General features: G+C 52.6%; 1 protein-coding gene across 2 annotated transcripts; it reads left to right on the top strand.

Moving 5' to 3' along the window:
• The first annotated feature begins 988 nt into the window (after positions 1–988).
• On the top strand, positions 989–27,014 carry TRPV3 (transient receptor potential cation channel subfamily V member 3). Of its 2 annotated transcripts, none has more exons than XM_024737284.1 (17): positions 989–1,104; positions 5,684–5,788; positions 5,958–6,044; positions 6,972–7,126; positions 7,894–8,070; positions 10,288–10,428; positions 12,899–13,179; positions 15,253–15,429; positions 16,362–16,520; positions 17,237–17,332; positions 18,371–18,444; positions 20,612–20,777; positions 22,174–22,240; positions 23,970–24,244; positions 25,280–25,392; positions 26,594–26,673; positions 26,920–27,014. In XM_024737284.1, exons 1-17 carry the CDS (start codon positions 989–991, stop codon positions 27,012–27,014), a joined length of 2,364 nt encoding a protein of 787 aa, XP_024593052.1. The 2 variants fall into 2 exon arrangements, with proteins under 2 accessions (XP_024593052.1, XP_024593051.1); XM_024737283.1 differs by having other exon boundaries at positions 26,917–27,014.
• Positions 27,015–27,250: the final 236 nt, after the last annotated feature.

Genomic DNA, 27,250 nt, shown 5'->3' with positions numbered 1-27,250 from the left:
TGCCCACCTCTTCCTCTATGGCCAGCCCGCCTCCCCGCTGGCCGCCACGGCTTCCTCGTCCTGGCCTCTGGTCTCCTCCATCCCCCTTGTGCCGTCTCCTGTAGGACCTGGGTCCCTCTCACGCCCCCGCTGTCCCCAGGTTCAGCCACAGCTCCTACTACAGGCCCAACCTCTTCCCAAGCCTCTTACCACCCACGGGTCCAGCCATACCAGCTCCTTGCCACTCGCCAAACTTTCTTGAGCCCTGGTCTTTGCTCAGGCTGTCGCCTCTGCCTGGACGGCCCTGCCTCCAACAGAAAGCTCGAAGTTCCCCTCAGTCTCCTTGGAAGACATATCAGTTCCTCTCCCCAGGACCTCCCTCCAAGCCCCGCATGGGGTCCAGCCCTTACTGAGCATCAGTAAAGCAGGTCTGGACAGAGGGAGCTGGGGCTCAGCTGCTCCCTCCAGGTGGACAGATAGCCACGTAGCTTGTTACACTCGGCTTTGGGGGTGGAGAAAGATGATCAGCGTGTTAGTGGCAGAGAGCACCAGGGGGTGAGAAATTAAAAAGCCGGAGCGGCCTGAGGCTGTGTTACTAGGAGCATAGTGTCTAGAGGAAAGGAGGTGACAGTCCTGCTCTGTCGAGGAGAATTCTAAACACAAAACCTGGGAGGGATGTTGAAAAAGCAGAGCTAATTCTCAGGAATCCACCTGGAGATTGGTGGGGCTGGAGAGGATGTCTGGAGAGAGGTCAAGGGCATGGTGACCTCTACATGGAAGGTCTGCTGGGCTCTCCTAGGACCCAGAGGAGCAGGGGTGCTGAAGCGGGGAGCAGGGGAAGCTGCGGGGACAGTCTCCCTGTCCCTGAGAAGGGGTGGTGGCCTGGGAAGGCAGAGTGAGCTCCCCGTCCCGGGGTGTATGAGCAGGGGCCATATGGTGCTCCATGGGGGTCTGAAGCTCCTTTCTGTCCCTTCAGCCTGAGCATCTGTGCTGTGGTTGTGTTCCAGCCATGGATGCCCACCCGAAGGAGATTGTGCCTCTCATGGGCAGAATAGCCACTATGTCCAGTGGGAACGCTGCCATCCTGCAGGAGAAGAGGCTGGCAGAGATCACCCCCACCAAGAGGTAGGACCAGCAGGTTCAGGCCTGGGTGCTCTGCTGTGAGGGGCACAGGAGGGGCCTGGCACCCACCTTCAGGGACCCCTTGCCTGGGGTGGACCTGAGAATCTCAGTCTCATCTGGGGTGGCCTGGTGCCCAGCCAGGTATAATGGGGGGTGTAGGGGGGGACAGCACTGCATACTCTGGGGTTGAGCTCGGGAGGTTAGTATGACTGGAATAATCAAGGGAGGCCTCCCTGGGGGCCCAGGGGCACCAAGGCAGAAACATTCAGAAAGGCTCCTGGGGGAGGTGGGGAGTTGCTAGAGCCCGAGATAAGGAGCAGAAAGATGGGTGGAAATTCCAGGTAGCAGGGACCCCCTACAGCATACGTTTTTCAAGTCCACTGGGTGCTTAGCCAGGTAATTCAGGCTCTCCAACCCCGCCTGTGTAAGAGGGACACCAGCCACGGCACCAGCCCACGGAGTAACAGTTAATTGCAATTGTACCGACAACGTGCTGGGCACGGCGCATGTTGGCGCTGATAATGTTCTGTTACCTTGAACTTTGTCTTCATTGGTGTCGTTGTCACTGTCACGCCCCAGGGTCCCTGGAAACTGCACAGGGCTGGGACAGTTATGACCACTTCCCAGTTGAGGACACGGAGGTGGCGGGAGCAGAGAAAGTCCTTCTCCGGGGTCACAGCTGGCCCCTGAGCTGTCTCCACTGCAGTCCCCGCCTGGGTCGATTCGGTGTCCCTCAAGCCTGAATGCCCCTCCTTCAACCCCGCGGCACTTCCCTTGGACCCGGGTGGGCCCCCGGGTCTAGGTTGGCCCATTTGCCCTGCCTCTTCGGCCCCTGTCCCAGGCCCCTTCTTGGGCCGAGGTGAGCCTGGTGCTTTCCCTTCTCTTGATTTGAGTAGAAATTGCTGAGGCCTTCTGTGCATGAGGCGGGGGGCTGGGCCCAGGCTGGGCATGAACACCTGCCCCTGTTCACAGTCTGGATGGTGAGGGGCCTCCAGGGAGAAAGTGGGGAGTGGCCTGGAGAGAGGGTGAACTAGGCGGGGCCGGGCCTGAGGAGGGGCAGGTCGTTCTGATCCTGTGGGCATGTCGTTGAGGAGCTGCTGTTACAGTGGATGGTGGCAGGTGGACAGGAAGGGAGAAGGCAGAGGCTTGGGGCAGGATCCAGTGAGGAATCCCATGGGACTAAAGTGCCGGGTGGGTGAGGGTGTCTTTGGGGGGATAAGTCCCACCGGGGCTGGGTCTTGGCAGTCAGTTAAGGACATTGGACAATTGGGGGTAGTGGGGAGCCATGGAGGGATTTTGTGTGAGAGGGAGGGCATGGCAAGATTTGCATTTTAGAAAGGATACTCTGGGTGATCTGTGTGGGTGATGGATTGGAGGGGAGTCTGTTGTGACTATTGCCCACGTGACAGGTGGTGAGCCTGGTGGTGAGGGATGGAGAAACAGGCACAGATCAGAGAAGTATTAGGATAGTGGAGTCTGCCGGATCAACTCTGGGAGGGGAGGGAGGAGGACCGAGAGACATCCCGTCCTCCGGTGGGGGGACCTGGAGGGGTGATGGGGCCACCTCTGACATGAGCACTTCAGAGGAGCAGGAACAAGGGCAGGAGGAAGGAGCCAAGTTCAGGTGTGAAATGTTGGCTGAGAGGTTCCAGAGGCTCATTCAGGTGGAAGCTCCATCCTGGAGCGCAGGAGAGAAAACTGGGTGGATGTGGAGACCAGACAGGTGTCGGGGGCCCATGTGGGAAGCCTGGGTCTGGGAGGGCTTGTCTGGGTAGTAGCAGAGATATCTTGGATCTAAGCCACCAGCACTGCCCTCCTGCCTCCTTTCCCCCTTCCCTCCCCTCTCATTTTCCCAGGGGAGGTCTGGACCTCAGAGAAGGACTGAGGACAGAGTTTCAGGAAAATCCCAGATTCTTCCTGCAGTCGGGCTGCCCTTCTGAGCCCATCCTGGCTCATGAACTTAGTTCCAGGGTCAGCTCTGCCAACGGCCCCCGCCCAGCTAAGGGCCTGGTGTGAGGTGTGACCTTTGTCTCATGAATCGGTGGTCCCTTCTCCTTCCCAAGGCTCTTTGAGGGACCTCATGTGCCTACTTCTCCCCAGACCCCAAAGGTTTGGGCAACTCCCTCAGAACGGAGTATAGGATTCAGGTTTAGAAAGAAAAAGAAAAGAAAATATTATATGTCAGAAGGCAGTTCTGACCACTAAGGAAATATGTACTAATGGGGGAATTGAAGGCACCAAGAAATCTAGATTGGGGAGAAATTTTTGGACCTGGAGCTTTTTCTGAAGCATCATACCCCTCCCTGTGAGTGGCTGCTATGGTTACCTCCCCCTGGGCATCACCTTGCCCAGGGACACAGACACAGGCCATGAAGGCTGCAGAGGCACTGGCCTTGAAGCTCAGAGCACTTGGGCTTTTCTTTGGACAAAGTAGGAGAGATAAGCTCCTCCCCAGGCCTGAGTCCGCCTGGGGATTGTTCTCTGCCTTCAAAGGAACAGAAATGTGGGAGGAATTGTACAGAGCTGTCTGTCTGCGCATCTGAGTTAACAGCACCTAGGTGGTGGTGCCCTTCTGGCTGGGTCAAAGTAGGAATAAACAAACAGCACCTACTGCAAGTTAGGAGCCAGGATGTCACCTGGCCAAGACCTTGCTGTCTGCTCATGCTGGTGGATGAGATATGGCACATGCAGCGGCAAGTAGGGCAGGCATGGGACAGGCCCTCGTGGTCTAGCAGCTCCCTGTCCCAGGAGTTAGGTCCTTACATACAGCTGGGTCCTTTCCAGCTCAGCTCTCACCATCCACCTTCCCAGCCGCTGAAGCCCTCCTTCCTCAGTCATAGCCCTGAACTTCCTGTTGAGGGATGCAACCTCACAACTTTTACAGTTTAAGGGTGTGTTGGTCTGTCTGATTATTGGTCTCTCCATCTATCACCTATCTACCCACCCAAGTATTCATTCCTCAGACAGTCATCCATCCATCCATTCATCCTTCCAACCATCCATCATCTACCTATCTATTCATCCGTCCACTCATGTGTCCAACCAGCCATTCTTTTTTCCACTCCTTTATCTTTCACCTATCCATCCTTACACTCAGCCATTGTTAGGTCTTCTGAGCATCACGACAAATGTTGGGTTCTAGAGAATTAGGACGATGCAATTGTAGTTTCTGCTGTTGAAGAACTTACAGCCAAGGGACAGTGTGTTATTGCCTAGAGCAGCGATCCCCAACATTTTTGGCACCAGGGGCTGTTTTTGTGGAAGACGGTTTTTCCAAGGACGGGGGGGAGGATGGTTTCGGGATGATTCAAGCGCATTCCATTTATCGTGCACTTTATTTCTATATTATTTCATCAGCTCCACCTCAGATCATCAGGCATTAGAGCCCAGGGGTTTGGGACCCCTGGTCTAGAGCAAGAAAAGCAATGGCCTTACTGTGCTATAATCTGGTCTGATCCTTGGGGCCAGTTCTTACCAACCCACTGAAACAAGAGCTTTGTGAGGGGAGGAATTTTTGTCTACTTGTTTACCACTGTATCCGCAGCTTCTAGAATATTGTACATGCTCAGTAAATATTTGTTGAGTAAATGCACTACTGAACCCAGATAAGTAGGGTGGGATGGAGGTCAGGGCAGGAGCTGGACCTATTGTCCTCGGGAAACACCTGCAGGCGTGGGAGTTGGGCTCTGCCTGGAGATAGTCAGCAAATCTCAACCAGGATGTTTTGCTAGTAGATGTGTTTGTTAGTCGCTGGGTCAGAGCTGCCATAGTGGTGTGGTGACGACTTTGGGGTGGCAGTTCTGGGGTACTGCCGGGGTGCAGGGAAAGGTGATCTCACAGGATGACCTCTGATGCCCATTTCAGCTGGACGGTCCCTAAGTAGACAGTCCTAGAGCAGCACTGGCTCCAGAGTCCAGGTCTTTTTGTTTTGTTTTGTTTTTTGATTTTTGCGGTACGCGGGCCTCTCACTGCTGTGACCTCTCCCGTTGCGGAGCACAGGCTCTGGACGCGCAGGCTCAGCGGCCATGGCTCACGGGCCCAGCCGCTCCACGGCATGTGGGATCTTCCCGGACCGGGGCACGAACCCGTGTCCCCCGCATCGGCAGGCGGACTCTCAACCACTGCGCCACCAGGGAAGCCCCAGAGTCCAGGTCTTAAGGATCATGTAGCCCAACCATTTTCCATCCGGTGAGGACACTTGGTCCAGAGAAGGCCAGTGACCTCCTGGGGTCACACGAGAGGAGAGGCAGAGGCAGAGCCAGACTAGAACCCAGGCCTCGGGCTACCAGCTAGGGGTTTGCTCCTCCCTTTGTCTTCTCTTTTGGAAGAATGATTTGATTTTAGGTCAAGTCAGAAGGTTCCTCTTGATAGGCAGGAGACAGGCAGGTGGGGGGGGCCAATGTATCAGGGAGCCTTGCCCTCACACCATTTATGCCGCATTTCTGGACTAGCTCTGAGCCTTCCAGGCTTGCCTGGGAGTGAGCACTCCGTGAGATGGGCACCCTCGACAGTGGGGTTGCAGGACACACAGGTGGACAGGCCCTGTCCCAGCTCTAATGGCCTTGCTTGGGTGTCCCCCCAGTGCACACTTCTTCCTGGAGATAGAAGGGTTCGAGCCCAGCTCCGCTGTCACCAAGACCTCTCCCCTCATCTTCTCCAAGCCCATGGACTCCAACATCCGGCAATGGTGAGTACTGCGACCCGCCAGCCCGCCACCCCTGCCCTGGCCCAGCCCTCAGCTCTCGCGGGCGGGCAGTGACTCGCCCTGGGCCACACAGCCAGGCCTGCTTGGGGCATACTACCATTGTCCATTTAAAAACTTGTCCCTCTCTCTGTCCTCCCCATTCCGCCAGCAGCCTCCCTGGCAGCTGTGATGACATGGACTCCCCACATTCTCCTCAGGATGACGTGACAGAGACCCCATTTAATCCCAACAGTCCCAGGTGAGCCTGGCCCTTCCCCTCCTCCCACCGTGCCCACCAGGCAGGTGCCAGAGGGACAGGAACCAGGACCCTGCAGGAAAGAGAAAGAGGCCAATCCTGGGGTGCAAATGTCTGGGCCTATAGCTATGGCATGTAGGTCATTTTTCGGGGGGAAGGGAGTATTACATTTTATGAAAGTAATCCCCATTCGTTATAAAACATCCGGACAGCAGTGTGCAGTGGAATGAGAACTTAACGCAATGCCATATACATAAATTAAAAATATATGCCTGTAGGGGACTTCCCTGGCGGGCCAGTGGCTAAGACTTCGCCTCCCAATGCAGGGGTGCCAGTTCCATCCCCGGTAGGGAGCTAAGATCCCACACGCCTCGCAGCCAAAAACCCAAAACATAAAACAGAAGGAATGTTGTAACAAATTCAACCAAGACTTTAAAAAAAAACATACACGCATGTAGCCATCAAACATCAATGTGCATTTTGCAAGAACACACACAAACAAAAGGATACACATCACGCATTACCGTGGCTGCCTATTTGGAGTGTAGGGGTGGGGAGAGAGAGATGAAAAATATTCAAACAACACAGAATATGAAAGTGAAATTTCCCTTCCTCTGATCTCATTCTTTCGAGGTAATCAGGATGAACAGTTAGGCACGTATCTTTCCTGATCATTACTATGTGGATCCAAAGATACAGTTTGATAAAATGTGCTTGCGTTTGGGTTAGAAGCGGAGCAGCACAGGGCAACATGAATCCCAGCACCTCCGCCCACCCCCCAGCACTAAAGGAGGGGATTTCAGGCACTGTGACAGGCACGTGCAGACGGTGGGGGCTGGCGCCGAGCCGCCCGTAGGCACAGCGGCTTTGGAGGGGTAACGGGCGACAGTGGTGCACGTGTGGTGAGTTGGAAACATTTTCTGGCCTCAGTGCAAACCTGGCCCAGCAAGAGCAGAGGCATAGAAAGAAGCGGCTGAAGAGGCACATCTTTGCGGCTGTGTCGGAGGGCTGCGTGGAGCAGCTGCTGGAGCTGCTGATGGAGCTACAAGAGCTTTGCGAGCAGTGCCACAGCCTGGAGGTGCCTGGTCAGTGGCTGGCCCTGGCAGAGGGTGCAGGGCTGGGGTTCCTGCTTGGCTCCTGCTGTCCACCTACCCACTGCCCTCCCACCCCGCCCTCCAGCCTTAACTGCCGGGCTGGCAACTTCGAACCTGATTCTGAGGGCAATGTGGAGCCATGGAAGGGCTTAGACAGGTGACGGTGGAGGATGGGGATAAAACTGGAGAAGACCGCCATTCAGGCAGGGTTGGGACTCCAGTGGCAGGGCTGGGGAGGGGGGAACAGCCCTTCTGGGAGTGGCACTGGTAGGACTCCAGGACGTGAGGAGTGAGTCCAGGGTGGTGCCATTTGGACTTGGGAGACTTGGTGGCTTGTGGGGCCCGAGCTGTCTCGGGGACCAGGAGAGTAGCAAGTTAAATGGAAGGGGGTGAAGTCTATTTGCAGGAAACCGGGGTGTGGGGTGGTGGCCTGGAGATTTCTGAGCTGGACAGTGGGAAGCCAGGCCGTGGGTGGGATTGGAGACGGTGGGAAGGCAAAGAGCAAGAGGTCTCTGATAAGGCTCTGGGCAGCTCACCGAGGGGGAGGAGGCAGCAAGGAGGCGGGAGGAGGAAGAGATGGACAGGGCAGAGGGGAGCGGGGAGTTCAGGGCAGGGAGCTCCGTGGAGAGCCCGCGGCAGGTTCTTGAGGTCTGCGGCCGCAGCCGCCACACCCCGGCCTCCCTTTCTCGGCGCCGGGAGGACCAAGGGCAGCCGGGGTCCCCCTGTGCAGCAGCTCCATCCTGCGACCCTGCCTGCAGACTTCCTCATGCGCAAGCTGACGGCCTTGGACACGGGGAAGACCTGCCTGATGAAGGCCTTGTTGAACATCAACCCCAGCACCAAGGAGATCGTGCGGATCCTGCTCGCCTTCGCTGAGGAAAACAACATCCTAGACAGGTTCATCAACGCCAAGTACACGGAGGAGGCCTTCGAAGGTACCCGCCTGCGGGAGGGGCTGTGCAGACGGCGATTTCTGGCGGTGGTGGGGCACAGGCACTGCTGTCGCGGAAGCCCAAAGCACTTAGTGTGGTGTCCGGCACCTTCCTTCATTCTGCAAGCAATCTTGACCTCTGGCTGCGTGTGCCAGGCAGTGTTTTTGGTCCCAGAACACAGGAGTGAACAAGACAGATGAAGGCTGATCTTCTAAATAAGGCAATTTAAAAATTGATGAAAAGAAAATTACAAAAAAACCAAAAGATAATGTCATCAGAAGTAATTGGGGATGGGCAACTTTAGTGTGGATGGTCAGAGAGGTGACCTTTGACCCGAAGCCAGCACGATGAGAAGGATCCAGAACAAAGCAAGGGCGAAAGCCTGAGATGGGACTGAGCTTGACAGGGCTGAGGGATGGCAAGAAGGCTGGAGAGCTGGGCAGGGCCAACACATAAGTAACCATTAGTATCGCCATTATCCTCATCATTATTAACAGCCCCATTTGGGACTCAGTTTTGTGGCTTCTCTCTTAGGTGGTCTGGAGAGGGGGCAGGGAGACCAAACTCAGGAAGTCTGTTGTGAATAACCAGTAAGGTGCGTCTTTGAGTTTTTGGAGTCAGTAAACATCCCACTAGGATCTTATGACGCGCTCGTGTCAAAAATGATTAGCTCAAGAATAACTGGATGCCATCTTACTGATATGTCGAGGGTGCTAAACATCTCAGCTTTTTGCAGGTGGGAGTCTGGCTTGGGCCCTTAACTTGTCTTGTGGGAGAAAGTTATTTTATTTGTACTTATTTATTACCATTATTATTTGTTTTTGCCAGTCTGGTGGGTGAAAAGTATGAACTCATTGGGTTCAAATTTTCATCTTCCCGATTACCAGTAATTCCAAACATCTTTCATTTCCTGTATTGTCTGTGTGTATTTTCTTCTCTGTGAGGTGCTTGTTAATAATAGTTTCTCAGTTTTCTTTTAGGCTGTTTGTCTTTTTATTGATTTGTAGGAGCTCTTAATCCATTATGGACTTTTAAATGCACCATTGCCTCTTTTATACATCTCAAATATTTCCCCCAGCCTATCACTTGTCTTTTAACTTTCTTTAAGATGTCTTTTGAAATACAGAAATTTAAAATTTTTTTGGAAGCAAATATGTCAGTGTTTTCTTTATGGCTTCAGAATTTTGGATTTTGCTTAAGAAGTCTTAAGAGGGTTTTCCCTCCAAAAAGGTTATTAACAATTTTCCAGTTTTAAAAAATGCTTAGTTCTTTGATCCACCAGGACTTTGTTTTTATGTATGGCATGTTGGCAGCTCTTTGGAAAATGCTGTTTCTGGTGTAATGTTCTGAGACACCGGCCCCCGCACCCCCAGCCCTCTGGTCTCTTCTGTCTGGAGGTTCTGTAGGCTCCACCAACCGTGTCGATGTCCCTCCCCCACCCCCCTCCCTGCTGCTTCTCCCCTGTTCCGTTTCTCAGTCACCAGAGTATCATCCACCCAGCACCCAGGCCAGATGCCTGGACCTTACCTGAGACAGCCTTTGTCCCCCATCCCCAACAGACCATCCTGAGGACTCTTTCTCCCAAGAATCTTTGGGTCCATTGGATGGACAGCTTCTCACAAGTCTGAGCTCCTTCTAACACATCCTCCAATTTTGCAGCCAGAGTGCTTTGAAAATACACATGTACAAAACCCAAAACTCTGATCATGTCACTTCCCTGCTTCAATGCCTTCCGTGCCTTCCCATATCCTTTGGGATAAAGTTCTAACCTCTTAACCTGGCTTACGAGGCCTTGAGTCAGCCCCATCCAGCCTGGCTAAACTTACCCCTTAGTTTCGAGGCCACTCTGGGAAGCCCCCCAACCCCTTAGGCTGTGTTAAGAGCTCCTCTGGATACCACAGACCCTGCACCTCCCCATATCATAACGCTCAATTCGCAGGGAGACTGTGAGCTTCCTGAGGACAAGAATCAAAACGGCATCCCATGTTCTGCTGTGTTCCCATTGCCTGGCTGTGGGCCACAGAGCAGATGCTCCACGAATAATCCCTGCTTCCACGCAAAAATGAATGAAGCTGGGCGACACAGACCAGGCAGGCAGCTAGTATTTCTCCACGGTTCGGTGGAGGATACAGAGGACAGAGAGGGGAATAGGCCAGAGGGGGTGTGTCACCCCCGGTCCCAGCCGCTGAGCGCAACCGCCCACCCCTGTCCTGTCCGCAGGGCAGACGGCGCTGAACATCGCCATCGAGCGGCGGCAGGGAGACATCGCCGCGGTGCTCATCGAGGCCGGCGCCGACGTCAACGCCCACGCCAAGGGCGTCTTCTTCAACCCCAAGTACCAGCACGAAGGCTTCTACTTCGGTGGGTGCCGCCGCCCCGGGTTGGGGTCTGGGTGCGAGAGGGACGGAGGGCGAGGCGGGGCTTCTGCCCATAGAAGCGCTAGCAGGCAGGGGAGACCCCACTGCCAATCTCTGCTGGCTCAGTTGTGTCCGAGGCCCTGGAGGACAGAGCCGGGACCAGGGTGGCGTCAGGGGCAGATCCACCTGAACAGGACCGCCAGGCTGGAGACCGGCACTTGGGAGGATGGGGAGCCTGCATTCGGGGAGTGTCACCTGGTGGTGTTAGAGGACCCACAGACATTCACCTGAGCAGCCCCCGGTAGGGAACATAGACCTGGGAGGGAGAGCAAGGAGAGAGCCCTAACTTACAAAGAGCAGACAGGTTCTGAGAAGGGAAATGACTTGCGCCAGTGTAGTATGGAACGGATGTAGGCATCCTGCCTGCCAGCTCTGGCCTCTGTCCCCTGTGTACAATGCCTCTCAGGGCTGCAAACAGGAGTCAAAACTAAGGGGACAAAAACTCCCTGACTGACACTTTAGGGGGTCCAAAAGCAACTGGTGTTAGGCCATCCCGGGTGAAAAAAATTTTTTTAATGTGTTATTTAGATACAGTGAAGTTCACCCATTTTAATGTACACTTCTGTTCATTTCCACAAACGCGCACAGTTGCATAACCATCACTGTGATCAGGACAGGGGACAAACAGCTCCATCACACCAAAAAATTGCCTGATACAACTTTGTAGTTAACTCCTCCTCCTTGCCCAGGCCCTGACTGATGACCACTGACCTGTTTTCTCTTCTGGATGGTTTTTTAGTCAGCAGGACTAAATGGGTCTGGATGGCCTTGAGGACAGGGTCTTGTCCAGTCAGACCTGGCTGGGAAACATCTGTTGGGTGGGATGAAGAGAGGTAACAGGATGGAGATTTGGGGGGAAGCAGCAGGAGACCTGATGTCCAGCCCTGGTTCTGTCCCCGGTTTGCTGTGTGACCAAGTGTGAGTCACTTGTCTTCTCTTTTCTCAACTAACATTGATTGTTTACTATATGTACCAGGCATTGTTCTAGGTATTTGAAATATATCTGTGAACAAAACCAAGATCTCTACCCTCATGGAACTTGCATTCTAGATGGGAGAGAGACCATCAATAATGGATATAACAAATAAGAATGTTATATAATATGTTAGAAAATAACAAGTGCTATTGAAAAAAAAAAAAAGTAAAGCAGGGGGGACTTCCCTGGTGGTGCAGTGATTAAGAATCCGCCTGCCAATGCAGGGACAAGGGTACGATCCCTGGTCCGGGAAGATCCCACATGCCGCGGAGCAGCTAAGCCTGTGTGCCACGACTACTGAGGCTGTGCTCTAGAGCCCGCGAGCCACGACTGCTGAGCCCGTGTGCCACAACTACTGAAGCCCACGCGCCTAGAGCCCATGCTCTGCAACAAGAGAAGCCACCACAATGAGAAGCTCGCGCACCACAGTGAAGAGTAGCCCTGGTTCACGGCAACTAGAGAAAGCCCGTGTGCTGGACTTCCCTGGTGGTGCAGTGATTAAGAATCCGCCTGCCAATGCAGGGACAAGGGTACGATCCCTGGTCCGGGAAGATCCCACATGCCGCGGAGCAGCTAAGCCTGTGTGCCACGACTACTGAGGCTGTGCTCTAGAGCCCGCGAGCCACGACTGCTGAGCCCGTGTGCCACAACTACTGAAGCCCACGCGCCTAGAGCCCATGCTCTGCAACAAGAGAAGCCACCACAATGAGAAGCTCGCGCACCACAGTGAAGAGTAGCCCTGGTTCACGGCAACTAGAGAAAGCCCGTGTGCATCAACGAAGACCCAAAGGAGCCAAAAATAAAATAAATAAAATAAAAAAAATAAATAAGTTAAAAAAAAAAAAAGACAGCTCAAAAAAAAAAAAAGTAGTAAAGCAGGGGAAGGAGATCAGGAATTCTGGGCCAGGAAGGAGCTGGGTTTCCATTTTAAAAGGGCAGTTAGGGTGAATGATTCATTGAAAAGGTGACATTAGAGCAAAGACTCACAGGTGGTGAGGTAGGGAGTGATGCAGGTATCTAAGGAACAGCACTACTGGAAGAGGGAACAGCCTGTGCAAAGCCCCTGAGGTAGAAAAGTGCCTGTGTGTGCTTGAGGGAAAGGAAGAAGGCCATTGTGGCTGGAGGGGAGCGAGTGAGGGGGAGAGGAGGAGGTGACGTCAGAAGATGTAGGGCCTTGTAGGCTGTCATTGGAATTTGAGCTTTTGTTCTGGGTGAGGTGAGCCTTATGTATTAGTAGGATCAGTCTGGCTTCTGTGTTGAGGATAGTGTTGGAGGGCCAGGGTAGTAGCAGGGAGACCGGTTAGGAGTTTGTTGCAATGATCCAGCTTCAGTCTCCCACTCCTGCTGAGATGGGCAGGATAAGCCCCATTCCTAGAACTTGGGGAATCACCGCTCTGGTCCAGGAGAGAACCGAGCCCCTGTGCTCCCCCTCCCCCAGGCGAGACACCCCTGGCCCTGGCAGCCTGCACCAACCAACCCGAGATCGTGGAGCTGCTGATGGGCAACGAGCAGACGGACATCACCTCGCAGGACTCACGGGGAAACAACATCCTCCATGCTCTGGTGACGGTGGCTGAGGACTTCAGGACGCAGAATGACTTCGTCAAGCACATGTACGACGTGATCCTGCTCAGGAGTGGCAACTGGGAGCTGGAGACCATGCGCAACAATGACGGCCTCACGCCGCTGCAGCTGGCCGCCAAGATGGGCAAGGCCGAGGTGGGTGAGGCCCGGGGCCGGCGGGAGGGCCTTCTGAGTGGCCGACTGCACGGACCACGGACAGGCAGCACGTGGGCGCAGCCTCTGGACTTCAGGCCCTAGCATTCTGGGTTTCTGTCTCCTGCCCTGGGACCCCCTTGCCGGGGCCAGAGTGGAGGAGTCTTAAGGCTGCGGTGACTCAGGCTTTGCGGCCGAGGATTCCTGCGCGGTGAGGCACCCAAGCGGAGGCTGAGTGTCTGACCCTGGGGGCCTTCAGCCTCTTATGAGGACGGGAGTCCCCGAACGTCTGCTCTGGATCCAAAGCCAGCTGGCCGCTGGTCCCTGACTCTGGAGAGACCCCAGCCTGCCTGTCAGGTTGAAACATTGAGCCAAGTCCCCAGCAGAGGATGGGGCTGCTCGTGGCTCTTTGTGCCCTTGTGATGTGGCCGAGGAACTCAAGTTAACTGGGAGCTTGGTAAAGACTCAGCTGGGGTGGGCTCCCATCTCTATCTGTAGTGGGAGCCACGGCTTGGTCTGGTTTCAAGGTCAGGACTCATCATGGCAAAGCTGCCCCTGAGCGTCCACATCTTGAGCCCTGGGAGGGGACCGTGGCTCCTGGGAGGCTGCAGGAGGGCACTGGGTAGGGTGGGGACTGTGGAGCCATCACAGCTGTGCCAACCTCAGGGCAACTGAGGAGGGAGGTGGTGCCCCGAGGGCCTTGGGTCCCGTCCCAGTGCTCGGGGCTGGTGCCCACAAGGGACCTTTTCATTCTCTTGTGGGAGGAGGAAGAGGTGCAGAACAGCTTTGACAGAGGAGGAATTGTGTGCCTGCCTCGCCCATCTCCTGCCCACCCCAAGGACACAGCTTCCTGGGAGCTTTGAGGAGAGTCAGACTGTGGTCGCAAGTCAGAACTTTCTCCAAGGACCGCTGTGCCATGTGTTTGTCCCTGGGGAGGGCCCAGGGATGAAGCTTCCTGCATGGAGCATGGCCCCCTGACCCCTGGTTCCCCAGAGGATAATGTGTCCCTCCACCCACACCCACCACTTCTTGCCAGTCTTGGGAAGCCGCCTGCACCCTTCCTGGCCCCTCCTCTCCTTCATTCAGTGTTCTTTGGAAACTTTTCCGGATGCTGCCCAAGTTGGCCACTATGCTGGGAGCAGAGGGTGCAGTCATACTTGAGACACAGACCATGTCCTCAGGCTCTTGTAGCCTGGGGCGCAGGAAGGGGAGACGTGCCTTATCCCTAGGAGCTCCCTGCCTGAGCTGTAGAGACTAGGCTCCCGTGCGAGATGAGATGGGAACCCCACTGGGTCACATGAGATCAGGGCTCTGACACTGTCCTGCCCATTAGGACCCTCCTCCTGGGCCTTGGGCTGGTGCCCCAGGACGTTCTGCCCCCATCTTATTGTACCCAGGGCTCGCTTTCGGGAACTAGTGAGCTCTCCATCTTGCCTGCACTTTGGAACCACCCAGGAAGCTTTACAAGACGCAGATTCCCGAGTCCCACCTCCAGAGATTTGGATTGAGTTAGTCAGTGGTGTGGGAATTCTAAATGTTCCCCAGTGACCCTAACATGTAGCAGAGAGCAAGCTCGCTGACCTAGAGAGTGGGTCCCACGGGCCTCTCTGAAAGGCTGGTGTCATGCATCACCCTCTGACTGGCCAGAGCAGTGAGCCTCAACTGACAGGGTCTGACAGAGGGTGGGATGGGGAAGCTGGAGAAACTTCCAGCTGCTTCTCAAGTCCAGGCCAAACAGAAATTATTTCTCAAAATTGTCAGTTCCTGGATTCTTCCCGGAACAGACTCCCCAGCTGGTGCAAGGATGATTATGCAGCCCTCTTAAGCGTGCAAAAGGCCTACACGCCTCTTGTCTCTGTTATTCACAATGCCTGGTGTGACGGGCAGGTCAGCGAGCTTTGTGCCCATCCCACAGATAAAGCGGGGGCCGGGGGTCACAGTGACAGGCACTCGGCCTGACTCAGTCCATCCCTGGTGGGAGCCTCTTCCCAGGCCCTGTCTGCCTGGCGCAGACCCAGCGGTCTTCGCCCCAAACCCTGTCCAGCGGCTGATGGTTGTGACTCTTCCTCTCCCCAGATCCTGAAGTACATCCTCAGCCGTGAGATCAAGGAGAAGCGGCTCCGGAGCCTGTCCAGGAAGTTCACCGACTGGGCCTACGGGCCAGTGTCGTCCTCGCTCTACGACCTCACCAATGTGGACACCATGACCGACAACTCGGTGCTGAAAATCATCGTCTACAACACCAACATCGATGTGGGTCTCCCGGGTGGGCTGGGGAAGGTCAGAGGGTAGCAGGCTGGGCCCCAGGCCAGGGAGGCCCTGGGAAGACCCCTCGCTACTAGCCAGACATGTCTGCAGCCCCCATTCCTTAGCCTTAGTGGGCGGGGTCTGGGGTGGGTGCTGGGGCCACCTGTTCCCAGCTGACCTTGTGGTGGGGGTCTCCTGGCCCCATAATCCTGGGCAGGGTTGGGGGGGTGTAGACCTTCTCCATCTTGTTTCCCCCCAACTCCTTCTATTGGTTCCATATGGTCAGGCTTAGAATCCCCTCTTCCCGCAAACCTGGCCCCAAATAAGGGTCAGGGAGTACACAGTTTGAGCAATCAGGGAGGCCTTTCTGGAGGAGGCATAGCTGGGAAGTCAGTGAGGCTGAAGGAGGAAAGAGAAGATCAGCAGCGGGAAGTTTCTGGCTCTTGGAGGAAAGTGAGGAAACACATCTTTCACATTTTACCAAGAGTTGTGCTTCCCAGAGCCTGCCTTGCCCGGGATCTCCCTGGCCCTCACAGCAGCCTGACTGGTAGGGCAGGGATTGAGATCAGTCTTACTGACGAGGCGGCTGAGGCCCAGAGAGGGTCAGGGGTTTTCCTAGGGTCACACAGTGAAGGAGGGCCCAGGAGGGGCCAGACACCAGTCGTGGCCCTGGCCTCCCTTCTAGCCCTCCCTCCCCACCGTGCCTCAGATCCCCTTGGCAAAAGCAAGGGGTGTCTTTCGGGTGCTGTCTGGGTGCGCTGGAATGGAACCTCAGGAGCTAGAAATGACCTCTCCCAACATTTCCAGCCAAACCAGTTCTTTGCCTCCTTCTGCCAGGGGCAGTGCTGACTCAGAGCTTCCTTTGAAATGAGGGCCCTCCAGAAATGGTCCCTTCCTCTGTCTCATCTCCATGGTGACTTGAGCTGCTCTACCCCCAGAACCGGCATGAGATGCTGACCCTGGAGCCCCTGCACACGCTGCTGCATATGAAGTGGAAGAAGTTTGCCAAGTACATGTTCTTCCTGTCCTTCTGCTCCTATTTCTTCTACAACATCATCCTGACCTTCATCTCCTACTACCACGCCGGGGGGGAGGAGGTAAGTGGGCCCCTTGAAGTGGGGGATGGGTTGGTCAGCACTGCTGGACCCTGGAGCCACCCTATGTGCCTACGGAGAAACTGAGGCCCAGGGAGGTCAAGAGTTGTGCATGGGGTCCCCCGGTTTTCATGCTTCAACAGTGTCTTGGACACCGAATACGTCACCAGCGCCTGGTTGAGCTCAACCCCAGGTGCTCAGCCCCAGGCTGACCCCTGCTGCGGAATTAGGAGCCCCAGGCCCTGCCCGGGCTCCATGTCTAAATCTGGAGCTGGTTGGGTGTTTTTGCTGTGAGGGCCATGGGAGAAAATGGGAGGAGGTGGAAGTCACTTGGAGAAGCATTCCCAGCACTCCGGGTCTCGGTTCCCCATCCATTTACACAAGGCACGGAGTCTTGGCTTTAACTGTGTTATGAGGCCCTGTGAGTGTCTGGATACAGATGGAACAGATAAATGCCAAGAGGTATGAGAGGGCTGTTAGCGTGGATTGGATCGTGCTTCTCACCGCACAATTCTGGGTTTCCACTCTGGGCAGGGGAGGCAGGGGCTGGGGGCTGCAGTTCCTTTTTGGCCCTGTACAGAGATGCGGCTTTGTGCTGGCCTCTGGCCCAGCTTGAGGGTTGGGCACGTGTATGTGCGTGGTCCCCCCGGAGGTGGCGCTACCCCTACCTTCCTCACTCCCCATCCTGCACCCATCCATTCCTCTCCCTTCCTCCGCAGGCCCTGTCACACCCCTTTGGATACAAGATGTGGTGGCTGCAGCTCTTAGGAAGGATGCTTGTGCTTATCTGGGCCATGTGCATTTCTGTGAAAGAGGTGAGTAGGTCACCAAGCCCTCCTGGACTGCCCTGTGAGGCAGGCAGGGTGACAGCAAGCTCTGCTACTACTGCTGGGAGACTTTGGGGAGGCATTTCCTTTTTAACCTTTAGATTTACATAAACAAGCAAGCTTATCCTACCTACTTTATCTATCCATTCCTCCAACCATCTGCCCATCTATCTGCCAGTTATCTACACTCCCAGCCACTCAGTGTCCCATCTTCCCTGCCCCTCCATCCACCCATCCAATCACCTGCCCTCTCTCATCAACCCAGCCACTCATTCATCCATTTAAACACCCACTCATCCTTACCCACTGTCCTTCCATCCTTCATCCAACCATCTTCCCATCTGTTTGTCAGTCGATCTACCCATTCATCCATCCAACCAGTGAATCAGCAGGTATATTCTGAACACCTTCAATGTGGGGCTCTGGAGGAGATGATAGGGATGGAGGGAATCTGCCCTCTTTGAGTTCATAGTCTGGTAGGGATTTCAGATGGACACAAATAGCTAGACTTTAACATAGACTGTGAAAAGACGTGATGTTGGGCTCGGACCCGTGCTCAGAAGAAGAGATGACTTTTATTGGCAGTGGGGGGGGGGGCAGGAAGGCTTGAAGGCAGAGATGGCACTTACTCTGGTAGGGGAGGGTTGGCATGAGGACACTGGGGAGAAGGTATTACAGGACAGGTGTGGGGAACAGCATGAATAAAGGCTCAGAGGCTGGAAAGCTAGGCCATATTTGGGGAATGGCAGGTAACTGTATGGTTCTGCTGCTTTGTGGGTTCTGGGGTGATTACGGGGGTGAGAGTAAGAGATGTGAGAAGATCAGGGGGAGCAGGCACTCTTACCCTGGGGTCGCCTCTGTCCCCCAGGCACAAGTGCCCTTCCATATCCCTCACCTGGGCTCTGGCTGGGCCTTCACATACTTCCCTGTTCCTGAGTCTCAGTCCTGGGGAAACGCCCCCCTTCCCCAAATCCTCCAGCGAGGGGCATGAAGAGGGGGCAGCTTTTCTTTCCTTTCTGGCCTCAGGGCATCGCGATCTTCCTGCTGAGACCCTCAGATATGCAGTCCATCCTCTCGGATGCCTGGTTTCACTTTGTCTTGTAAGTAGGTCTGTCCCCTTGGTCACCACCTCACAGGCAAGGCTGAAGTCCTGTATGATGGCTGCTGTGTCCCTCTGCAATAGCCACCCTACTGTGTCACCTGTCCCTGTCATTTCGCCAAGTCACATGGCCAGGGACCTCCTCTCTCCTTTCTGGTAAGAGAGGCACATAGATGCCCATGGAGAGGACCAGAAAACACTAGGACAGTGCCCACCATCTGGTTGCAGGGATAGCTGACTGCACCCTGCCACAGAGCCCTGGGCGGCAGCCAGCACAGAGAAGGCATGTTTATTTTTTCTGAAGGGACACTCCAGGCCAGTTCCTCCTGGCTGTCGTTTTGGACCCTGGCAGGTCAGGACTGGAAGGTACTTGAGAAATCATTGAGTCTCATCTTTAGGCATGAAAACCGAGGCTCAGGGCTTCCCTGGTGGCGCAGTGGTTGGGAGTCCGCCTGCCGATGCAGGGGACGTGGGTTCGTGTCCCGGTCTGGGAGGATCCCACGTGCCGCGGAGCGGCTGGGCCCGTGAGCCATGGCCGCTGAGCCTGCGCGTCCGGAGCCTGTGCTCCGCAACGGGAGAGGCCACAACGGTGAGAGGACCGTGTACCGCAAAAAAACAAAACAAAACCGAGGCTCAGAGCAGGGAAGTGAGTCATGTCGGGTCAGGCGGAGCTTCAGTCGTGAAGCTCAAGCCAGCCCAGTTTCCCAGTCAGCCTCATCCCAAGCTTGTGCAGGGCTGACTACTGTAGGCTCTAGCCAGAAAGCTCAGCTCAGCAGCCTCTCTGAATGAGGTCTTGTGCCGAGGATTACGTAATCCCTGTCGCTAAATGAAAGGAGGATTATGTAACCCCTGTCATGTGCAGAGGATTACGTAACTCCTGTCTCTAAATAAATAATGGAAAAGGATCTGCAGCTTGAGATGAAGAATGTTAGGCTCCATGGCTCTGTAGACCCCACCAAAGGCCCTATTCTGAGCATTTGGGAGGCTGGGTCTATAAGACCTTGAATCTTGGCCTGATGTTTCCAAATACCTATTAAGTATGTACCTGCCTTCCAGAAGCATGAGCTAAGTTCTTCATCTCTTTGGGCAGGTGGGGCCCCCTGATACTGCAGTGAATGAATAAGCCAGGTGCAGCACTGCCCAGGGTGCAAGTCACATATGAGTCTGTCACCTTGGAGAAACTGTGACGATTCCGGAGAAAAATCCATTTGTACAGCCACTGGCTTTGGCACAGACGGAAGGCACCAGTGCCATGTCCTGTTCTTCCGCTTCTTCATTGTTTTCTTAGTGTAGAGGAACGTGTAAACATGCTTCCTCACTTCAGTCCCAAACGCCCTGCTCACCCAAACGTTTGCTTTTCACTGCACAAGGAAATCAAAGTTGCCTGTGTCCTAACTTTAACTAGTTAGATATTTTGTAATTGTGGAGACTACCTGATGTTATAAGCAAGAGAGGGTTTCTATCCAGATGTCTGCATAACTGATGGTGTTACACACTGTTTAGGAGTAGATTTTGATCTGGTATGTTTGGTACTTATTGTACTTTAAACATTTCAAGTTGTGGTATAATACACGTAACACAAAGCTTAAAACATCTTAACCATTTTAAGTGTACAGTTCAGTACTCTTAAGTACATTCGCATTGTTGCACAATCTCCTTTCAGCAAACCTATTATATAGCATGTATTGTAGTTTTTTAAAGGATTTCTCAAAATAGGTTACGGGGGACTTTTGTTATGATTGACTTTTGAGTATAGATGTCAGCTTTTGTCATTTTGGTTAAAAATGCAATCATTTACCACATCCTCAGTCTACCCCAGTGTACCCCAACCCATGTGGGGGTCAGAAATCACATGGGTGATTTAAAAAACATACAGCCTCCTGGGCAGCACCCTGGGCCTTCTGAACCAGAATCTCCTGGGCCCTGGGGATCTGTATCTTTAAAAAGTCCTTGTCAACTGCAACCAGCACGGACTTGCATCTAGCAATGCAGTCTGCAAGGCTGGATTTTAGACGTGGTCCAGCAGATCTGCGGAAGCCTTATCTGTCTCTTCAGCACCAGCCACCAGGGTAACTATTCAGGATTTAAGGGAGGTTGGAGGATTTGGACATCTCTGCCCTGATGCCAAGAAGTAAGTAAGGCCCTTGTCTCCTGTGTCTCCTGAACAGTTTTGTCCAAGCTGTGCTTGTGATACTGTCTGTCCTCTTGTACTTGTTTGCCTGCAAAGAGTACCTCGCCTGCCTCGTGCTGGCCATGGCCCTGGGCTGGGCGAACATGCTCTACTACACGCGGGGATTCCAGTCCATGGGCATGTACAGCGTCATGATCCAGAAGGTGTGTTGGGGCTGCCGAGGGTCAGAGATGGGCAGGGAGGGCCTTCCGAGAAGGCCCATTTTTCAGATGGGGAAATTGAGGTCTGGAGAGGAAAAGAGACTTGCCCTAGAGACAGGCCACTGCTCTTTCTCCCAAATACCGTGGTCTCCCTTTGCCTTTGGTCAGGCTCTCTAGGAGGGAAAATATGTATATATAATATGTTATATATATACACGTAGATATGTTTATTATATATGTTTACCATATAAAGGATGTGCAGCACATAAGTTACAAACCATAATAAAATATACAGTGCCTTTTGTTGTGAATTCCACATGGCTAGTTGAGTCTCACCGAATAGTTTGTTGATTTTGGTTGAACTCATATCTGTTTGCCAACCTATGGTTGCAATTGACAAAGTGAGTGTTTTGCCAGCATAAATGCTGGTATTTTCCTCTGCTTTAAGGAGTAAGATGAAAGGGAAACAATGAAGACTTGTGTTGAAACTGCATTTGTTTGTCAGTGATGCTGAGCCATTTATCTGCTGAACTGGATAATAGTTTTCAAATACTAGAAGAATATTTCATCAACGTTTTTGTGCTATTCCCACTATTAACAGCTACAGATAGGACACATTTTTAAAGTTTAATCGGCTTAACATTTTGTCCATCGTTGTCTTAAGTCTAGATCTAGATGATCAACAATCTCTGATTTGTAGCTTTTACCAATTTCCATGGTGTAAATATTCCCACCATGGCTGACTTCCAGCTACCAATGCGATGTCACTGAATACAGAATTGGGAAGGGATGCACAGTAATGCACCATTATATAGTGTTTCCACCATATGGTTATGAGAAATAAATAGCCTTAAAAGCCTAGATAATTATAAAATGTAGTAAAGTCACTCGGAAGTGATGCGTTTTGAACATTTATTGTCTTTGTTTCTAATGCAATTTAGTTGGTTATAAGTTTACACAATTCAATTCTTAGTCATGGCTGTGTTTAACAACGAGCTCAGAAAATTCATGAAAGTGAGACAGTCAGCTCTTGTGAGCTGGTGCGAGCTCGGCCCAGCACACTGCGGCCCCCAGGAAGTGTGAGGATTCCAGATGTGAGTTTCTGTGAGGAAAGGTGCTTACGTGCAGCCTGAATCAGCAGGGACAGAAACAGACTGTGTTCTAGGAGGGAGGAGGGTGGAGAGCAGGAACAGAAGAGAAGTCTTTCTGGAGGAGGTGGGCCCAGCGCTGAGCTGTGGAGACAGCATCAGGAGGACCTGGCGAGGGTCGCAGAAGAGTGGCCTGAGTGCGGGCATGGTTAGAGTGCGAACCCAGGAGAGGGTGGGAAGCAGTCAGGAAATCAGTGTATGATGAATCTGTGCTCCAACCTTACCCTTGAATTGTGTTTCTTTCTTTGTAGGTCATTTTACATGATGTTCTGAAGTTCTTGTTTGTATATATCGTGTTCTTATTTGGATTTGGAGTAGGTAATTGATTTATAAATAATAGTAACTCCCTCATTTGTAAAACACTTTACACAGATGTCAGCATGACAAAGCACACAGGAGCCTCAGCAACAATTATTTCGGCCACGGGTTGAACACTTTCCATGGTTAGCATTTCCCAACCATTATCTCTTTACTTCTCGTGACATCTTGACCAAGGGGGGAGTCATCATCATCCCTGACCATAAGGCCACTGAGGCTTAGAGACTCCAGGGTTTGAACTGGTGGCTTTTATCCAACCACCCTGTGTGGTATGCCTCCCACCTTTACATCCATCACCCTATGCGGCTCTCACAGCCTCAGATAGGCTTGGCAGCTTTTCGGCCCCATTTTACAGATGGAGAAGCTAAAGTCTGCAGAAATTTGATTGATGGTCTTTGAAAAATAGGAGTAGAGTAATGCATTGAGATAACCTCCTTTGGCCCTCCACATCACATTACTGTCATAGTTTGCTGCAGATGTATCTGTGAGAGCCTCTGGTCTGCTGGGACCAGGGATGGGAAACCCCTCTTGAAAACCTCTCCATTTACACCTAGAGACTGTCATACAGAGTGGAGTAAGTCAGAAAGAGAAAAACAAATATCGTTTATTAACGCATATATGTGGAATCTGAAGAAATTGGTATAGATGATCTTACTTACAAAGCAGAAATAGAGACACAGATGTAGAGAACAAATGTATGTATACCAAGGGGGAAAGGGGGGGTGGGATGAACTGGGAGATTGGGATTGACATATATACATTATTGATGCTACGTATAAAATAGAGAACTAATGAGAACCTACTGTATAGCCCAGGGAACTCTACTCAGTGCTCTGTGGTGACTTAAATGACAAGGAAATCCAGAAAAGAGGGGATGTGTGTATACACATAGCTGATTCACTTTGCTGTACAGTATAAACTAACACAATATTGTAAAGCAAGTGTACTCCGATAAAAAAGAAAAAACACCTCTCCATTTACAACAGAGGGAACAGCATAACCTGATTTTATTTCTAACCTCTGCATAAAGAGATATCATTTTATTTTCCCAAGCCAGTTTTTCTTCCCCTAGTTATCACTGGCATTTGAAGGTAGGCAGCTGTTCCCATCTGTCTGGTACCTTTTCTGGGTCACAGTTTGCTTATTTATTTGCTCCTTCACTTGTTTGTTTATTCATCCATCCATTTCCTCCCTGATTAATCTGATCATTCATTCATTCATCCATCCATCCGTCCATTCATTCAGTAATGAGCCACTGCTGTAGTGCGTTGGGGAGAAGAGAAGAAAGAGTCCCAGGCCTTGACCAGAGGTCTTGCCACAGAGCATTAGGAAGAGACTCAGGACAGTCTTGGGGGATACAACCCAAGCTACAGGAAGTTGGGAGCTCAAAGCCTGGTTGAGGAGCCAGAGACACACAGATTATAGATTGTAATTATCGACTGTGCAAGCCCATGATAGATCAAGGGCTGAATGGTGGGGTAGAGAGAAGAGTTTGGGCTTTGTTAGGCAGAAAGGGCTTTCTGCCCTTTCTGTCAAGGCAGAGCACCAGCCTGATGAAGCTTCTGGAGGAGCTGAGGCTGGAGATGTAATTTAAATAGCTGGAGAGAAGGAGGCAGCAGGCCTGCGGTCTGTGTGTGTGGGCATCGGTATACATGCAGGCATGCACGGGTTTATTGGGTAATTAACCAGACAGAGAGGCTGCAGAGAACACCCTGTTATGTCTTCCCAGCCCTGGCCTCGCTGATCGAGAAGTGTTCCAAAGACAATGAGGACTGCAGCTCCTATGGCAGCTTCAGTGACACGGTGCTGGAACTCTTCAAGCTCACCATAGGCCTGGGTGACCTGAAGATCCAGCAGAACTCCAAGTACCCCATCCTCTTCCTGTTCCTGCTCATCACCTATGTCACCCTCACCTTCGTCCTCCTCCTCAATATGCTCATTGCCCTGATGGGGGAGACTGTGGAGAACATCTCCAAGGAGAGTGAGCGCATCTGGCGCCTACAGGTGACCTTGGCAGAGTCTTTCTATGGAGCCCTCATGGGGACTCAGTTCAGCACATGGCACCAGTGGATCTGGGGTGGGGCCTGGAAATCTGCATAAGCCCCCTGTGCTTGGCCAGGTTTGAGGAAGCTAGGTTTCTGGGGTATAAGGTCTAGGGAGTGTGGCTGGACAACAGCACGTGTGAGAGGAGCTCAGGCTTATGGGTGTGCTGTGCTCAGAGTCAATGGTGTGATATGTGGATGTTGAAGCGTGGCCTTAGGTTGCATTAAGAGGAGTAGGTATAGGACAACGTCCTTAGGTATAAGACAATGGAGGTGACAGTTCTGCTCTCCTCCAGTACTCCTCACATGCTATGGGCCTTACACACGGAGGATACTAACCCACAGGATGATCCAGAGGTAGTGACCAGGCATGTTACACTTCCTACATAAATGGTGTAAGAAGAGCGTGACAGTTCCTTCAGATATCTGCAGAGCTACTTGTGAAAGGGGGAGCAGCTTCCTTCTGTGGTCCAAGAGGCAGAAATGAGGTATATGGGGCAACAACAGGGGAAAAAGCTTTGATTTGACACAAGGAAGTTACTAATGATTAGGGCCTTCTTAATTGGATTGCTGTTAATATTCAGGAGAGATTGGACAAATTATTGCCGGGAAAATTGCCGAGGGGACTCTAAGCCTGACATGGGGCTAGGACCGCATGAAGTCCTCCTGGAAACTCCCTTCCTGGTGGGATCCCAGGATCCTAACATTTTCAGTTAGGCAGCTCTGGACTTCCAGAAACATTGTTTATGTGACGTTTAAAACGATTTGAACACCTTTCCCAGACTCACTGGGCGTTCATTTTTGGATTCTGTAGGTTAGCCAGATCCTCAGGATCTATGCATTAAGCATTCCATGCAGGTGGAGTGGGCTGTTTGGTGTGTGTGCACGTGTGTATATGTGTGTGTGTGCGGGCGTGTGGGCGCATCCAACGCTCACACGGAGCCGTGCTCCTGGGCTGGCTCCTGAGAGATGCACTTAGGCTCATTTATGTCCCCAGAGAGCCAGGACGATCTTGGAGTTCGAGAAAATGTTACCAGAATGGCTGAGGAGCAGATTCCAGATGGGAGAGCTGTGTAAAGTGGCAGAGCAAGATTTCCGACTGTGTTTGCGGTAACAAAGGGAGAAGGGCCCTTTGGTGATGCTTTCTGGGTGGGTGAAGAGAGATGAGTTGGTGAACGTTAGTGAAATGATGCTGCCATTTGCTTGCCAGACCACGGTCTGTTCTGCCTCCTCAGAAGATGGAATTTGCTCTCTCGGGGTCGCTGGCCCAGGGATAGACTTTCTAAGCCTCAGAAGGGAGAAGGAGACTCTGCCCTTTTGGAGGTGCCTCCATGGCCTCGCCCTGCCCAGTGTCTGCCTTAGAAGAGATTTGCCAGCCTGGCACTATTTGTCCTTCTGAGAGGCACATTCTGTCACAGGCAAATGGAAAGTGAGACAGCTACTTTTGACAGATGTCAAGCTTTTTGATTTTTAAAAAAGTACTTGCACGTGCCCTGACCCTCTTTTCTGATGGGTCGGTCTACCTCTTCCGACCCCCTGTCTGACTGCCTGACCCTGCAGACTGCTTTCTTGGAGTATAATTGTACCTTGACCCACTCCTATGACTGAAACCCCTCCCCGCCCCGCTCTGCCCCGGGAACCATCATTTCAACTATAATAGTTACCCTAATAGATATGTCTAATTTTGACACCCTCACTCTAGAGATGTTCTGTGAATGTGAACTTCAACCAAACTATCTTCTCCACTTCCAATCCAGTACCTTAGACACTGCCTACTCTTTTGGGTTCTGAACCCTGACCTTCTTCTCTTTTTATAAAAAAAATTTGAGGCCACACCCCGCAGCATGTGGGACCTTAGTTCTCCAACCAGGGATCAAACCCCTGCATTGGGAGGAGGAGTCTTAACCATTGGACTGCCGGGCAAGTCCCCTAACCATCTTCTCTTAGTGCAACCTTAACCCTAGCTGGACTTCATGCCCTCACATCTTCTCAGCCCGAGCCTGCCCCACTCTCCTTCCTTCCCTCCTTCTCCGTGGGCTGCCTCCCTGAGTCAGGCACAGCCCCTGCTGGCTGAAGATGTCCCCTTTACACCTCTCTGAGCTTCTGGGTCCCACACCCTGGGAGGAGACTGATCCTGGAGGCCTGGGAAAATGGAGATTCGGGCAGGTTTCAAGCCTTAACAACACTGATGTGACCACATGGGGCAGGAATGCCCTTGATCCCTGTGGAGGACTCCCCAAACGTTGTGCTACTTGTTTGCATTTAATGAGGTGCACTTGGGGAGTAGTGAGAATGATTATCACACCCGCAGGATCAACGAGGTGAAGTGGACTGAATGGAAAACTCACGTCTCTTTCCTCAACGAAGATCCGGGACCCGGGAGACGGACAGGTACCGCTGCTGTCAGGAAGCGTGACACCCACTCCTTTCTGACCACGTGACCCCAGGCACACCAAGTCGGAGGGCCGTGATTTTCCCCATCTGTAAAACGGAAGGGTTGAATTAATTCCTTCCAGCTCTACTGTTTTCTAACCTGAGTTGGAATAACTTCTAAGGCAGGTGGTGGACTGAGACCTGGAGGTACAACTTGCAGAACACTGTTTCTGTAAAATAGTGTTTTTTGTTTTTTTTAAGCAGATTTCAACAAAATCCAAGATTCTTCCAGGAACAACAGCAAAACTACCCTCAATGCATTTGACGAAATAGATGAAGTTCCGGAAACCTCAGTGTAGAAGAAGAGCCCAGAGCTCGTGTGCATGTGGGCCGTCTGAGGCTGGAGGCTGGGTTCTGGACTTGGTGCTGCGGGCTTTGCAGAGTAATGGAGCCTGGCTCCACCTGCAGAGACAAGGAAAGCACCCTCATGCTGGACGGGTGGCTGAACCGAGGGGCAGTTGTCAGTTTGAGTGGGAAACACCCTGGACTTTGTTATTCGGCAAACAGTTTGTATAAACCCACAGCCAGCAGTCCT

Source organism: Neophocaena asiaeorientalis, unplaced genomic scaffold, assembly GCF_003031525.2.
Source record: "Neophocaena asiaeorientalis asiaeorientalis breed wild unplaced genomic scaffold, Neophocaena_asiaeorientalis_V1.1 scaffold129, whole genome shotgun sequence".
Lineage (NCBI taxonomy): Eukaryota > Metazoa > Chordata > Mammalia > Artiodactyla > Phocoenidae > Neophocaena > Neophocaena asiaeorientalis.
Note: the sequence above shows the minus strand (reverse complement) of the source record. Positions and strands in the feature narration are given on the sequence as shown.